General features: G+C 40.1%; 1 protein-coding gene across 10 annotated transcripts in view; it reads right to left on the bottom strand.

Moving 5' to 3' along the window:
* Window positions 1-17,247, bottom strand: part of SEMA4D (semaphorin 4D) — a 104,999-nt gene that overhangs the window by 37,344 nt on the left and 50,408 nt on the right. For 8 of the 10 annotated variants that reach the window (XR_012584988.1, XM_074570889.1, XM_074570893.1 and 5 more), the window contains exon 2: window positions 509-896. Coding sequence is in view for 9 of the 10 variants with exons in the window: in XM_074570889.1 (XP_074426990.1) it covers window positions 509-599 (91 nt within the window). In the remaining variant the exon portion in view is untranslated. Of the gene's footprint in view, window positions 1-508; window positions 897-13,541; window positions 13,647-17,247 lie in introns of all 10 variants that reach the window. The other 2 variants (XM_074570890.1, XM_074570894.1) reach the window with 1 other exon arrangement.

Genomic DNA, 17,247 nt, shown 5'->3' on the forward strand with positions numbered 1-17,247 from the left:
CTGTAACACTGTCAGAAGAGGGCCAAATGCGTATCTTTCCTCCACCTGGTGATTTATTTAGTGCACAGGATGGTTGAGTGTCAAAATACTTCTCAGTTTGAAAAAGCATTAAAAAAATATTATTAACTGGAGAGGTGCATTTTGCTAGTATGTTCAATCTCAAAGTAAAAATAATTTATTAAAACAAAATACATCTACTGAGTTTTCCTGTTGAGCCAAGATTCAGCTGCAAGATCCTTCAGCTGAGAAAGCCAAATTTGGAATTCCTCCTTTAAAAGGCTATGTTTTCAGAACTGATTGAAGAATCTGAAATCAGTTAACCCAGTGCCTGAGTCACTTTCTAATATTCTGGTCCTAAGCACTTCACAAGCTGAGCAAAGCAAGCGAGACCTTACCAAACTCGTAGCAAGCACGCAAGCACATACAGCTTCAATGAGTTTCAAATCCCACAGAAACCCTGAGATTGTGGCAATGTCCCATATTAGACTACTTAAGTTTCTCCTCTTACCTCTGTGTTCCCAAGTGATCCTCGGTACTGGGCCAAATGCTACTGATGCTTCCAATAACAAATAAACCCCATAAAAAGCACATAGAGCCATCTTCAGTATCCTTGCTCTTTGGGGCTCCTTGGATAACTGCAGTAGGTAGCGTTTCTTTGGCAGAAGAAATGCAAATACCAGGGAATATTAGAGACCAGGCATCTCAGACCTTGAGAGCAGTGCAACAGGGCAGGCTGGAACAACTGTACAAGTACGTGCTTTTCAGCAGATCTTCAAGGGAACGCACATTTTCCAGGATGCTGCATACAGAGACTGCCCACACTCTCTACAGGCTGCAGAGCTACTGAGAAGCACAACTGAGCACATTCTTCTGTTTCATTGCAGAAATAAATGATGCTGTGGAGACAGGAGGGAAGCAAGTAGAAGAGAAAGCAAACTGAGTGCTGCCAAAAGTAGCACATTGTATGCACTGATCTTGCAATACTTCTACAGCTGTCTGCATAGCTTAATTTGGATAAAGAGTACATTAATTGGTGAAAATACAATTCTTAAACACAAGCCACATATCACATGGCAAACAGGCAATAATTGAAAGCAATCATTTCAATCTAGAATGCCAAGTACAAATATTGTGAAGTCACTTATGTTTAATGCACAAAATTCAACTCTAGTTTATGTATTTTCTTACTTTAAATAGTGAGTTGAACAAAATCCCACCTCTTTAATAATGATAAACAAAGATAACAAAAATCACTATCACTAAGTTCAGAAAGCAAAGGACATGAGAAGTGTAGCATTCATCTTAAGCATCAGTTACACAAACCTGCTGCACCTCCCATCCTTGGGATCTTTAGAACAAAAGTGTCATTTTTAGCAAAGTCTTTCATGCTACTAATGCACTCAAGGTGTAAGGCAGTAGAAAGAAATACAGCTATGGAAACAAAGAGGTAATGCACTGCATACCGAAATAAAGGGAGAAAATGCTTAAATACTAAAACTGCTAGACAGACCTATGAAAGTCATTCTGTCTCCAAGCCACCCCATTACTCCCAGGCCCAGAAAAGGCTCTGTCCTCTGCGATCAACAAAACCAGTTATTTGCTGCTTTCTACACCATCTTCCACAAGTTTCCACTGCTCTCATCTTCCCACAACCATTCATAGGTTGAGGCTTGTTGTCGTGGTTCTGGCTGGATTGGCCAATCAGAATGACAGATGGCCCTCCCCCCCCCCCCCCCCCCCCCCGCTCTCCTCAGAAAGGAGAGGAAGAGATAAGGAGATTTACGAGTTTAGAAAAAGAACTAAACTACTTTAATGAAAATAATAACAAATAAGAAAATAGTAAATAATAATAGAATAATAAAAATTAAAGAAAAAAGTATACAATATATACAAAACACTATCCAGCTCCCAGGATGATGACTGCATTGCCAGCAGACACAGGGGAAGTCCCAGACTGGAGTCAGTGATGGACAGGAGCTGAATTCTGGAACTAGAGTCAGGAATGCTAAGATTGAGATCAAAGGCAGATGAACAGACAGGGTCCTCCTCAGATGTCGGCCCCTGAAGAAAAAACGAGCCACAGCCACCTTGCCCCTTTGATCCCTCAGCTTTTATACTGAGCGTGATGCATTGGGATGGAATACCCTGCTGGTCAGTTTTGGGTCACCTGTCCCATCTGCTCCTCCCTGCAGGTGGGACCCCTCTACGCTTCTCCCCTTCCCACCCTCTAACGGGGCAAACAGCGAAGTTAGCTGACCTTGGTTGTTATAGCAATAAGTCTAAGCAAGAGCCTCTGTGCACACCGTTCCTTGGTATAATCAGGTCTTATCACTCTGAGAGGGAACAGTTTCTGAACAATATGCTGTTAATTTCAGACTTTAGTCAGTTAGAAGAGGCCCAGCTAAAATGGAAAATTACAAATCAGAAAATTGGTTCTGTTTTACCTCAAACCAGGACACTCGTTTAAATATTTACCAGAAGAAGCGAGTGATTCATCAATCACTACATCACTGCATATGGATAAATTTTGAGGGTTGTACATTTGGAGGGGTGGGGCTGTGAGAGAAGCACATTGTCCTTTGCAGGACACAATAGCAGCAGGGCACAGAAGGTGCTAGATTTACACCGTGTCATAGCCTGAGACATTAGTTGATGCTACTAAGAGACATGCCACAATCAAAGAGAACTGTCATACCTAGAGGTTATCCACCATGAAGGAAGGGAAGGTTACAAAATCCTTAGTAGTGTTCAAGAGGAAAGGGGCAGCACTTGAGGGGAACAGAAGTAAAAAACTAAGGCAAAGCTGCAGCAAGAACACCTCTAAGGACATGTGTGATGCCAATAGCCTCTTTGGGAGGGAGGGGGTCCGCATTTAAGCAGGCAAAGGCAAGGAACCTCTGGGAAGTGCAACCAGCAGACCTGTTACGAACACAAATGTAATGTGGCTGAGTAGAAGATAGACAAATACATTAGAAGCTTTTACACCTGCTTTACAAAATGATCACAGGCAAGGTTAAAAAAAATTAAAAATCTCTTTTATTCCTACAAATCTTTTGTCTACTAAGGAAAAACCCGCACAAAACCACAAGTTGCTCAAGATGAACCTGAACTTAAGTAATTTTTGTATTTTTTTAGTTTTGGTAAGCACTTTCCATCAGATCCAACTGTTTGTAATGGATCACATAAGTCTTTTTTTTTTTTAAGGCATTTTATTTTCAATTAAGCTTACTAGGCTTGTTTATCTGTCTTGCACCCTTCCCATTTATCATCATATACAAGCAATTTTCACATTTTGCTCTCCAACACATTAAAAAGTGCACACTCAGAGTTGCAAGGTATCACACAAACATATTTTGAAGCAAATAGCTTTGCAGTTAAGTATTTACAATGATTAAGTTCAAGACAGTTTAGCAATTTCATTTTAATGGAAAAACAAGGGGAAATGCAGAAGTTTGAAGAGACATCTTTAAGCCATCAATTGTACACACTGCTAATTCTTTTTTTCATGCCACCTTTTGTTACTGAAAAGACTCCACATAATAATCAATTCCCCATTAACTCTTGGGGTTTTTTTAAACAGAGACAGCCAGAACATTATTATTCAGTACCAGTCCCAGCAATAAGCAATTATTTATGTACAATACCATACTGTAGAGATGTCTCCAGAGAAGACTTCTGAAGTTCTGTAAATTTTCTGGACTTTAAAATAGGATTAGCAAACCTATGCCCTTGTAATGGAAAATCCTGAGTCTCCCTACAGCCATGGTTATGCTCCCAGCCTAGCTCACCTACCTCAGGAAATGCAAAATGACAACAAATATGAAATAAATTACATTATCTCCTGAAGATGACAAAAGGTCTGGTTGGGTTTGTTAGTGCCTACTTTGCCATGTGGCTGGAGAACTGCTCTCAAAGCAGAAATCTGTGAGACAGACTTCAATGAACATTAACAGCCCAGTCGTGCAAGATCCACTTTGTTCTCATTCATATTACTTTAAGTAGAGATGAAAATGCACTCAGGATCTTGCCCTTTAATTTACCCTTCAATTTAAGTACTCTCCCCCCTGCTCCCTTCCCTGTGCTGAAAATTACCTGGAACAACTCCTTCACTGACATCCACTGGGAAGTCATCCATAGTCTAATATGAACCTGTTTTTATATAACACAAGGGGTAGAAGGAAAAGAAAAAAAAAAAAGGAAAAAAACACCAGACAATGGCCTAATTTCCAAATTAGCTCAGTTCCATCAGTGTTCACTGGTTTTGATTAGATTTGAGTGCTTTGCATTTCTGAAAAGTTAGGTTTCCTAATGCTTTAGATTTTACTCCTAAAAATGAGCCACAATTTGCTTGAAAACAAGAACACTTAAGCAGTAAAACAGAAAGAAACTTGAAACGCATTGATAAATAATTAAACTATAATTAAAGTGACCACAGGTCTACTTCTCTGTTTTCTGTAAAACTGCTGAAAATTTTCCTAGGTAAAGTTAAACCAGTAATTTTAATTTAGGCACCCTGCTGCTGATGATTTTAATTAATGATGAACTACAGCAAAATAATATGTACTTGCATGAGTTTTCCATAATGCTTTTATTTACAGTGACTAAAAGAAGAAACAATCAACAGAGCTCCTGTCAGTTTGGCAGAGCACATCTGGAAATTCAGAGCTATGAACATTCTCATTGACATCCATAAATTTTACTGCAGAGGCAGAAAAATGGAAAGAGACAAATTTCTGCGTTCTCAAAGGACAGAAAATCAAAACCGTTAGAAGAAAAATTTTAGGCTGCCTAAGTGCTAATATGGAATACTAGCACAAATTATGAAAGGAGGGATTTATGATAGTATATCTTGACTGTTACCAAGATTGAAAAACATCTGGCTCTCACATTGCCTGTGTCAGTGGGCATCAAAGAAACACTGCTCCAGTCCATCTCGTAGAAAAATGAAAAATGTTAGCCTTGCAATGGGAGTAGCTGAAAAATCAACAATGGGAAGGAGACTGCCATCTTTCCCATCCTCCAGGACACAGAGGCAAAGTAAGCACAAAGAGGTACTTGTGAAGATAAAAATTATCTTTCACAGACATCAATTCAGCAACCCTTATCAGTACCAAATTAATTGTTTTATAAGTAATAAAACACAACATCTAAAACCCAGAGGTCAGTGCCTTCTTCCCCAGTCAGCATGGTAAAGCTGTGTTGAAGTGTGCATCTTGTACATGTGATAATTGCACAAGCTATCTAAATTCTGGAATTTCAAAGTCAGGAAATGCCAGATTTTGCAACCCTGGTTTTGAAATCTTTTTTCTTCTAATAAATACTTAGTTGCATTGAGCAACTTCTGAATTCTGCTCAGTATTAGACAAATTGCTAAATGGATCTATCTTTATCTTCTCTACGAAGGTTGAAACTGTATGGAATTTACTGACACACTCGCAGTGGTCAGCATTTTATCTACGATCCTTGTGATTCCCAAGAAAAGGTTGTCAGCATCAGAATATCCAGCCTCCTCATCCAGAAAGTCAAACAGGCACTCGCCCTCCTGGCCTAATCCTGTTGCTCTTGTCATAATTTCCCAGGCACACCAAGTGTTCACATCGTTTTCCTCCCATTTCGTATTGTGCTTTATTCTCATCCTCGGGGTTTATCTTTTCTTGCAATCCCTCACCTGCTCTGTGCTTATGCTCCCATCCGTGCTGCTGCCACCTCCTTCTCCCCAACTCAAGCAGTGCACAACTACATGACCACAGGTGATGCAAGCCCCGACGATGCTGTCAGACAGAATACCACCTTACTTTGGGCTAGAAGGAAGACCATTACATACTGCCATACCTCTCCATGAAATCACTTTCACACCACTCTCTCACTGTCCAGGCACAGCAAACGAGGGCCTCACAGTAAGTGACAACTGATGGTAAGGCACCCTCCCTTCCCATTGCCAGAAGCAAAATAACATGGTAGGTTTCTCAGGCGGCCTACCCTGTTATTTTTAGATTAATAAATAAATAAAATTACGCATTTGTAAAACTTGTAAGTTACTATGATGAGGGATATGAAGCTCAATATGTGGGGACAGGCGATTTTACCAGCTAATTGCTTCCTCCAGCAGAAAAGGGGGGGGGTTAAAGGATTTATCAGAGGGCATAAATTGCAAGTTCTCCCAAAATAACTTTCTTCAAAGGCTTTTGAAAGCTTTAACAGAATATAGACCTGCTTCAAGGTTTATTGATGCCTATTTGATAGCAAAGATTTTAAGACTTCATACATTAGAAGACAAATCACAGAACCCCCACGGTGAGATTTTGCTTATACCTGATTTTTTCAATTTGCCCAAAGTTTTGTTTCCAAAAGCTGAAGAAAAAGTTAGCAGTGCTTGTATTTAAAGTAATCAAAATTACACAATAAGAAGTGTACAACTTACCTCTGGCAGCTGAGTTTTATTTACATAGTTAGCTTATTTTAGACCAGTAAGGACAGGTTAGATATATCCTTTGCTTTAATTCTCACCCTTTCAAAACCTCAAGCGCAGTGCTATTTTTGGACTGTCTCATGAAAAACATAATTTTTACAATCTTTTTCTTACTATACAGTATGCATGGACTCATATTCTGCTGAGGTAAGTTAAAACTTCAAACTAGCAGACCACTAGCCTTTATGATTAATATACATGTAGAGCATGGGATTGTTTACATTTCAAACTGTAACCAAAATACTTTGTAGTTGCTAGGTGCTTACAAATTAGATGAAGCTTTTTAAGATAATTTGATGAGGTCTTTACCTCCATGACAAAGCTTGCTGGAAGAGGTGCATAAGTGCCAAAAGAGGACAAAAATTCTGAGGAAACTGAAATCCCCAGTTTTAGGTTCAAACCTTCTGTAAAGACAGAAATTTAGTATCTTCTTGGTTCTGCATGACAATACGCCATCAAGTAGTACTCAGAAAACTAATGCTTGAGCTTAGAAGCACAAAATATTTATAATTATCAGTAGGATACTTGAAGAGATCCTTTTTCTGTTTAACTTGCATCCCTGTTCTTTTCTTCACTACTATGCGCTTTTTTTGAGGGACAAAGATTACAAGAAGACAAAGTATAATAACAAAAAAAGAGATTACAAGAAGACAAATAGGAGATTAAAATTCTTGTTTTTCAGATTGTTATGGGTGGATTGTTAGAAATATCATGTTAGCCTTCAATTTCAAACAGCAACCGGAAAGAGCAAATGGGTTTGCTTCTGCTTGCTTTGTCTTTCTTTAAGAAAGCTAACTCTGCCTTTGGACAATCCGCCTTTGGACAAGTTGACCACTGAGCTATCAGAGATTGTAGGCACTGTCATTGGTCCTGAGCCTGGCTGCATAGAAACAAACTAAACAGAAATTATTAATGTAAAACTACATGGATGATCAGCACTACTCAACCACAGGTGCAGTGCCAGCACCTTCTGCTAACTTGGATGTTGAGCTATCCCAAATCTCGAATTCAAGAGCTGCCCAGGGGAGAGATGCAATTTAAGACCCTTTTCTTCCTCACTGGGTTCTCCCAGCTATTGAACCCGGGTTGTGACAGTGCTGCACTGAAAAACGTTCAAATGACCAAGAAATGAAGTCCCTGAAATTCCAAGTCCATCTTCCCCTGTTACTTAAACATACTCTCACATATTGCTCAGCTTCTTCCTCATTTCTTCTCAGGCTCATAAGATTGAGCCAGTCGTTCAAAGTTATTTGAAGATGCCTACTGGCAACTAATGGCACTTGTGAAAGTACCTGCGTGTCCAAATTAACAGCCACACATGATTTTTAAAAAAAGTGTGCTCGATGTCCAGCAACACTTTCAAATAGCCAGATGTCTCCGAAAGTAAACCCTGTGCCCCCTCACACACAAACTGTATAACACAGGAGAGCTACAATCCTGAGTGGGACCTTTTCAGTGGTAACTAAAGCACAGGTAAACATACAGTGTGTTCCCAAGTTAAAAAAAAGTCCCTTTTCTGCTAAGTTTCTTGAGAAGTATTCTGATTCTGAAGCAAAACAAAATAATAAGTTGAGCGTATCGTTAAATTCTTGTTTATGTTTTTCCATATGAATTGTCTCTAGTGTTCTTGCAGCATATTTATTTGTTTTACTAACAAAGACATTCTTAACAGAGCCACCATGCATCCACCACAGCCCCCTTGCTGCAGGGGGTTACCCTAGTTTCACTGTACATACCTGCCACTTCTTGGAGCCTCCCGCACACCCCTGGAGCTGGGGAGCTGTCAGAAACACATCCCTTCCGCAAAGAGATAAGAAACTGGGCTTAGCATCATTACCACGTAAACCCAAATGGTAAATTCTGGTATGGGAATTATACTAAATCCTCCCCCAAAAGTTTGGCTTTTATTTCTCAGATTACCAGGGCAGATCATTTCTGACAGAAACCAGAACATTTGCATCCAATGAGCCAAGATCCTGATGCTGCACTTAACACAAAAAACTATTAAGCAGTCCTGATAAAAAGCATACACGTCAGCCCTTTTCAAACTCAATTTGTTTTCTCTATCTCAAGCTGGCAAGTAACTACTCAGTATAAAATTATTCAGCATTTGCACTGCAGTAGCAATTATTGATCCTGTTAAGAGTCTGGGACCCCTCTTACACTGGTACATAGCACACGCAGAAAGCTCAGATAGGTTAGATGCCAGCCAGCCCTACAATTATCTTTACCAAATCCATATAAAGCAGTGCCAACACTCTCCTGCATTACTGAATGACTATATTATGCACAAGCTTAGAACAAAATATCGTAATATTTACGACGAAAGTTTGCACATTCATTTTTGGTGTAATCAAAGTTGAGAACAGTGGGCCACTCCAAAGCAATGACAGCAGGACACATGATGCGTTTATCCCAACGTTATTCTCGGTAACATACTTCTAAATATGCAGGCTTATAATACTGTTACATCGTCTTGTATTCAGCATATACACTTACTACTGTTCACCCAACTGCTTTTAGATGGGTGTAGGCTACCTGAAGTGACAGTATTTTTAAATGCAAGTCACTGCGGGTCTGATCTGGATTTCACTGAAGTCAACAGTTAGAGGGCACCCACAGAGCCAAATGTGAAGAGGGTGCACAAACAAAAAAAAAAAAATCTCCACTGCTCATCTGAAGGCTTCATTCTTGATACAAAAGGTCATAATGAAAGGCTCACAGGACAGAAGGCCGCAAAACAAACAGGCCAGACAGTATTACAGGAAACAGCTCAATATTGCAGGTCTCTAAAGAAAGGGAGAGCCTATACAGGGTCTTTTAAAAGGCACAGTGTCTGGCCTATGATTGAACAGTGCACGTTTTGTGGCTGCCAGTACAGTAGCAGGCATCAAACCCATTTTTACTTGCAAAAATATCTTTTCAAAACCTTTTGCGTTAGAGAGAGGGGAATCTAGTCTGACTCTTACCACAATGTTTTTTTAACAAGATATCCCACGTAAATCCATTGTCCATCTATGCTATTACCCACTGGACATTTTTCATAAACACTAGCATTTTTGCTGTACAAACCACCTTTCATTCTGCTGGAGAAAACAGAGCAGGCAAACTGTGAATCATCCAACCAGTTATGAAGCTCTCCACAGAATCACAGAGTTGCCTAGGTTGGAAGGGACCTTTCAGATCATCTAGTCCAACCATCAACCTAACTCTGACAAAAACCATCACTAAACTGTATCTCTAAGCACTATGCCTACCCATCCTTTAAAAATCTCCAGGGATGGTGACTCAACCACTTCCTAGGGCAGCCTGTTCCAACGCTTAGTAACCCTTTCAGTGTAAAAGTTTTTCCTAATATCCAGTCTAAACTTCCCCTGGTGCAACTTGAGGCCATCTCCTCTTGTCCTATCACCTGTCACTTGGGAGAAGAGACCGATCCCCATCTCTCTACACTCTCTTCCCCATGAACGAGCTTATGACAGATCATCTCTATGGCTGTAGCTACTCAATATTTAAGTGAAGATTTAAAGTTTATAAAAATTACTGCTTGCCACAACAGGCCATTGATCACCACAGTCACTATTACTAACCAGACTTTTCAGATCCCAGCGTGCTTCCTTACAGTTTACTGCTTGCAGAGCAAACAAAGGTATAGTCATCTATTTTAGTTGTACGTACCTTAAGGGGAAAAGAAAATCCTCTTCTGCCTCTGCTGAGAAAGGACTTTTAGAAGCCTGTGGCTTCTATGAGCACTTTCGTTATAATGAAGCACTTGCATCTAAATAGCTACAGTAGGTGTCAAACTTCTCATGAAAACCCTTGCAGCAAATTAGCTGGCCTGCAGACTTCACTAGGTCTCAAAACAGCCTGTCATGTAGATTTCCACATTTCCACCAGTGGTTCCAGGTTTCTAAGCTAGGGCCTGAGGCCACTGGGGATTCAAATGCCAGGTGGGCAGGTGGCTGGAGCCCAGGTCAGGCTTTTGGTCAGACCCCGGATCTCCACCGGGGTGAGGAGAGGCAGAAGAGCTGTGAGGAATTCTAAGTCACAGCACCTCAGCTCATGAAGTTTGCTGCCAAAAGCAACACATCCCTCCTTGCTCTGCCCCTTGGGAAGCGGCCACTAACCACTGCTGTTCCTGGCAGAGAAGCCCACAGATATGGGTCTGGCTGTGAGGGTGGCTGGGCTCAGGTGAAGGGTGGCTTGCAAGTAGGGGCTGATTCTTCTCCTTTGATCAGCTGCCACTGGCTGCCTGTCTGGACAACACCTGTAGTCACATTACACACATGAGTAACTACTCACAGCTTGCCAAAAGCTATGACATAATTAAACCCTTTAATCCAACCAGGACTTCAGCATTAAATTAACATCCATGTAAGCACTTCAAGTTTGCAGGCACCCTTTGGGTCCTCTTGTTTAACCCAACCCTTGCAGGTGATTATTTAAAGTGGGCACTGCAGGAGCTCTCTAAAACCTGACAAGCATATAAGGTTTGTTAAGACTGAAAACTGTACTTCAGTGTAAACTTAAGGAAAAAAAAAAAAAAGACTGTTTCTTCTGGCAACAATTACTTAAGCTTGGGGGGAGGGTATAGGAAAAACAAAAAATTACAGCATGAAAAGCTTGTTATTTTGACAAGTGTGACTAAGTCCTCAAAGATTAAAGAAAACATCTACTGGATTATAAATGAAAGACAGCCTGGTATATATTATGTAGAATAACATGATAGTCACCTTAAGGAAATTTTTCATAAAAGAGCTGCAAACATTCGTGTATGTGTCTTTGTATATATTTAACTTATTTATTTATTTGAGGACTTTCTTCTTTCTGTCAAATTCCAAAGCACATTAGTCTATTACAAGGTATTTATGATTGTCATAGCCTACTTGTATTGAAGGACGGACGGAAAGAAAGAAGGAAAGGAAGGACGGACGGAAAGAAAGAAGGAAAGGAAGGACGGACGGAAAGAAAGAAGGAAAGGAAGGACGGACGGAAAGAAAGAAGGAAAGGAAGGACGGACGGAAAGAAAGAAGGAAAGGAAGGACGGACGGAAAGAAAGAAGGAAAGGAAGGACGGACGGAAAGAAAGAAGGAAAGGAAGGACGGACGGAAAGAAAGAAGGAAAGGAAGGACGGACGGAAAGAAAGAAGGAAAGGAAGGACGGACGGAAAGAAAGAAGGAAAGGAAGGACGGACGGAAAGAAAGAAGGAAAGGAAGGACGGACGGAAAGAAAGAAGGAAAGGAAGGACGGACGGAAAGAAAGAAGGAAAGGAAGGACGGACGGAAGAAACTCCCAACATATAAGTTGTACTACTTCCTTCTGCATATCAATACCATCCAGATCAGAAGCATTTCTTTAATCCTCTATTCAAACATACGCCTGCTGTAACCAGGTGCTAGGGATTTTAAATGAGAAGAAAAAAGGAAAAACAGAAGAAAACTAGCTTATAAGTAAATTTTTATTCACTAAATAAACTAACTTAATAGTTTATTTTTAATAAAGTCTTCAGGAAACCATGGAGGCAAATTTTATGTTTGGAAACATTTGTAGTATTACAGCACTATTCACTGGCCTTACTGAAATACAATTTCCAGATCAATACCTTGATGACTGCAACTAGAGATATATTTGTGACCCATATCTCAAGTCAGCCACGGTCTGTATGTATGTGCTAGTTTTCTTAGAAAAACTATTTAAAATGCTCGTATGGAAGCCACAGGTAAAGCCAACATATAGCTATAAATAATTAAGGCTGCACACACTGCCCACAGACAGCACGCTAAAAATGTTCCTGTGAATGCTACGTGTAGTTTTGGAGTTTTAAAATGAAGTAATTACACAAAAAGATAGGCTAGACTAAAAAATTCAAGAACTGTGTGTATTAGCAGCATTTTATTTTAATAATTGGGTACTTCATATATCAAAAAAATCTGTTGCTGACTGCAGCAATTTCCATAGCTCCCACCCACATTCGACAGGACTGGTGATAGCTGCTAAACACCTGTGCAAGACACTGAGGGGGAAAAAATCAAGTAACACTCACACTATAGGATTTACACAGCAAAGCCTCAAATGTTTTTCCCCTTTCCCACTTGCAAAGATTCACTTTTCATAAAAACATCTTTATTTCACAGAACTATTTACTGGCCTATCAACATCCCCCAACTTTCTCTAAACATTATGATAAAGGAAAGGTGGGTTTGCCTTGGGCCTAACTTTATGTCTATGAGCTTTAACCTGCAGCAGAGCCCCTGCTAAACCATGTTTTGGAACAAAGCAGAAAACCCCTCTTATGTCTCAAACAGTCATATAAATTTAGCACAAACTGGACTGGGATCTTCAGCTTTCCATTCCCCTGATCTCATAGGCACCCTCAAAAAAGCCAAGAACAACATAGAAACTATTGTGCAGGCAGAGAGCCCAGGACTGCTATGAATCTGTCCTGTGTCACGGTGGGAAAATACAAATATTGTTGGCCCAGCTACTGCTGAGAGCAGAGTTCCTCCTTTTTTAACAATGTTAAGAGGAACTGTAATTAAGCAACATAACTTGCACAAAACCAGATGGGAGCATTCATGATACATACTATCAATGCATCCCTAACCTTCTTCAGGAAAGAATATGGGTGTATTTCACAATTCTAACTTTCCTACAGTTACAGTATTATACAAATATCAACACAAGATTATTTTAATACATCAAAAACATGGTAGTGGTTCTGAATCAAATTCCAATAAAGACAGAGGGTACCAGCACTATAACTGTGTGAGACTAAGCGCCACAAAGCACTAGAGAAAGGAAAGGAGCATGCACAGCTGCACAAAGGAAATAGCAAACACCAGCACTTTGCCTTCAGATTGAACTTTTTAAACCACCACTTTAGGGACATGTAAAATTTATATGTACTTGCAACAGAGTGCATTTGCTTAGGGAAGCAAATGTTCTTTCAGAGGCAGCATTAGAATATTTTGGTCAATAAATACATAGTCTTTGAAGAGCAAAGATCATTGGGAGCATCCCCATATTCAACACATTTTTACTTCTACAAGGTCAGTATAAAGGAGGCAATTACCTCTTCTCTCACCACACAAGCATCACCGCTTATTAACCTAAAAGGTCTCCTCCTCCTTCTATCAGAAAAGGACCAATCCAGAAAATGATTTGTTGGTGCTAAAACCTGAACAAGAAGAAACAGCAGATGAGCCTCCAAATCTTACTCTAAGTATTCAATGAAAAATAAAAGAAAACAAAGTTTAAGTTCTGCCTGTACTTTTGGCTAATGTTCTTTAACAGAATGAATGAAGCACATTCAAAAAAAAAAACACATACAAAAAAAACACAACAAAAAACACCACACAACCACCAGGAAGTCTGTACTACAGGCTTTATTTCACAGGCATGTCTTACCCAAAAGACTATCAGCTGCCAATTATGTGGAAATGCCTCATAATATTAGAAAGAAAAGTGAATGAATGTTACGTATTTCCATATTCACTGTGACAATACAGCAACCCAGAAAAGCTAAAAATCAACAATACCACCTAACTTAAGAACTTTGATCACATCTTTTGTCACTTTCAGATAACACCTTTTGTCACTTTTCAACTATTTTTTACTCCAGTATTTCCTTTTTTCACTTTCTCTGGTTCTTTACATAAGCTGCACTTACCAGTGTTTACAGGTGATAGTCTGGATATAATATTCAAGAGAGTTATCTGAACACTGAGATCACAAAACACCCAGGTGTTAACTTCACAGTGTTCCATAGTTAGCATTTTTCAATGCTGTCTTGAAATTTTTCTTTCTCACTCTTGCCTTGAGAAATGCATGTCCTCTTCTAAAAAATGCAGGTAATGAGAAGACATGGAAGTAAGTCTTCAATGCATAAAGAACAGACTATTTTACTATAATAGTGTAGAAAACCCCTACTATTCAGTTACAGATTCAGGCTTTTCAGGCTTTCAGTCGGTTCAACAAATTATGCCAGTTACTGACAGGTGCCAGACCCTGAAATTTCTTGACTCTCAGAGGAAGCAAATAGAAAAGCCACCTTGTCAAATAACAAGAGGTTTTCAGTACCAAAACATCCTCAGCCAGTTTGACCACTGAAAACATCCAACTTAGGTTGTACATTTCCCTATGCATTGTGAACAGCATGCACTGCTCAGGGGCACCTACAGCAAGAAGGCAAAATGCAAAGACAGCTTTTAAACAAACCTTAAAAACACATCTGAATCACTGCCTCCTTTTTCTTCTTCCCCCAGACCCTAAAATGAATCGGCATTAGGTGGAGGAGGAAGCAAAGGAAAAGTAATTTTCATCTCAGCACACAAGATTAAAAAACTGCACTTCTCCAACCTGCACAGAAAAGTGTTGTGCACTTACTGAAGAGAAGCCTTGGTATAGGTTATCTGTCCGTCCTGAGTAAAGGCTTCTGTGCTCAGAAAACAGGCGACTTCAGTTCAAGGAGCCAGAGAGTCGGCTCCCTGGTTGTGTAAGTCACAGCACAGCTTCCCTGGGGGAGCTGCATAATGTTGCTGAAGTAGGACATTTGAACCAAGTTATTCAAAACAGCAGAGAACTAACAAAAACAAAACTTCGCTGTTTGGCTGTATGAAATTCAGGAGTTGAACCTTGCAGCAGTATTTACTATTAAAAAACAATTAAGTTTCACAGGTGGAATTTACCCTTTTTTTTCTTTGTGAAAACAAAACAAAACTGTTCATGTCCAAAAAAAAAAAACCCACAACCAAAAAGCTACAAAAAGGCATTTCCTCAAGCTTTGCAAGTTATGTAAGGACATTTCTGAGTTATGAACACAGGTAAAATTTGTTGTGCTTCTGAATAGCCCTATCTTAATGATCATGCATTGCAATTCCCTTATCATACACACCTCTTTAAAACTATCTTCCTCTCTCCCATATCCAGTTGCACAAAGTCATAACATAATGAGAATGACAGTAGACTGGTTAGGGTGATACTTCGTATCATGTTAAAAACATGCCCCACTCGATAGCAGAACAACCAGAACAGACCACAGGAAATTCATACATTCCTGAATCCTTTTGTATTCACATTCCCATTTTCATTTGGGACAAAGAACTATAACATTCAACTGGCAAACAGATCTGTAATAATAATTTTAAGTTTCCAGGTTCGGATGCAGCTTCTGCTGCGCACTACACACAACCAGCTTTGCATTTGATGTGAATCGTCCCAGCTAAACAGTAAAAGCTGTGCAAGTTGTCCTACATCAGGCACGTACATATGTTGAAAGGCGGTGCAGTAAAGCCCTCTTTCAAAACGCCAGGTTTTTTTCTTGATTAAGAAAAATACATATTGTATTTTTATGTCAGCTACTTGAAAATCACCATCAAGTGCTGTCAATTCTCTTTCACAGGTACTGAGCTGAAGCCAGTGCCTCCATGGAGGTGCTGTTGGTTTTGCAAGCTGCTTTTTCTGCAGCAAGTTTCAACACCCACATTTTCATATGAGAGAGACAAGAGGTTTTGAGTCAAACAGAACATCAGTTCCTTCCTCTCCACCAACAAGTTGTGGGATGGAAGTTGCACAGTGAACCTTCTCAAACTAAAACCAGTTGAGTTTGCAAATTTATTTCCACTAAGAACCTGCTACAGGCTAAAGATTAATAACAGAAAAACTCCCACTATAACTGGTAATTTTCCTCAGGTCTGCTCATCCCCATAATAATGGAAAAAAATGTAGAAACATCTTATTTTTATCTTCCATTCCCATTCTTTGGTATCTGACCCTCAGACAACAAATATCAAGTTTTATTTTCAGGTACAGCGTCAATAGCACCAAGCAGCAATGTCGTTTTCCCTGCACTGACAGGAGTTCGACATGCTTGGCTCTCATATCTGGCCTGTCACCAGGTCACTGCCGTTTTCTTCTTTCCCCTGCAGTATTCCACTTGTAATATGTGGTAATCCATTCTTCTATCCATACTCTTATTTAATTACAGAAATTTAGGCTTTATAGGTCCTAGACAACAACTGTGCACTAATAAGAAATTATGCAAACACTTTAATTTTGAGACACATCAGAAATTTAACACTGTGCCAGGGAGAACGGCTTAAAAATCACCTTTAAGCCCATCCAGGGCTTAAAACCCCTGGATCCCCAAAACGGGCCTGGAAGAAACAAGCGAGATAACTGCTCTCCCCCCTTATAGTTACAAGGGGTCCAGCCTGCTTACTTAAGTTGTCACGCCTGCCTGCTACCTCTGGCCACTTCTGTCTGAGCCTTCCTTGGGAAAAAAATAATAAAAAAAATGTAGCAGGAAGACCAGTAAAGAGCTACACTCACTCTGAGTCCCCCCAGCTTCACCTCACAGCTAAATAAAAGAAAAAGCAAGGAAGAGTTGGGGGATCCTGGCCAGAAAAAGAAAACCCTGAAGGACTGAGGGCTGTCTGGGATTAGGTCTGATGGACATAACGCAGCTCTCCCCTCTGATGCTGCACGGCACCCGCCGGGGGACTGAGCTTGCTGCAGTACTGCTTGCTGGACGAGATCTTGCGAAGACAGAAGTCAGAACTATCCGAGGGTAGGGCTTTGTCCCTGATGGTAAACACTGCTCTTTTCCTGCTGCAGCATCATTATTAAAACAATTTACTTTATTCTGCCAGTGGTGAGTAACAAACTACAGCACCTTCTCATCAGCTAAACCCTGGCCACAAGGGTGTTAACCTTACATTTACTTACACATTCAAGATACTTATCTGCCTCTGAAGGACAGGCAAACAGCACGCACAGTG

The sequence above is a fragment of the Larus michahellis genome, chromosome Z, assembly GCF_964199755.1.
Source record: "Larus michahellis chromosome Z, bLarMic1.1, whole genome shotgun sequence".
Classification (NCBI taxonomy): Eukaryota; Metazoa; Chordata; class Aves; order Charadriiformes; family Laridae; genus Larus; species Larus michahellis.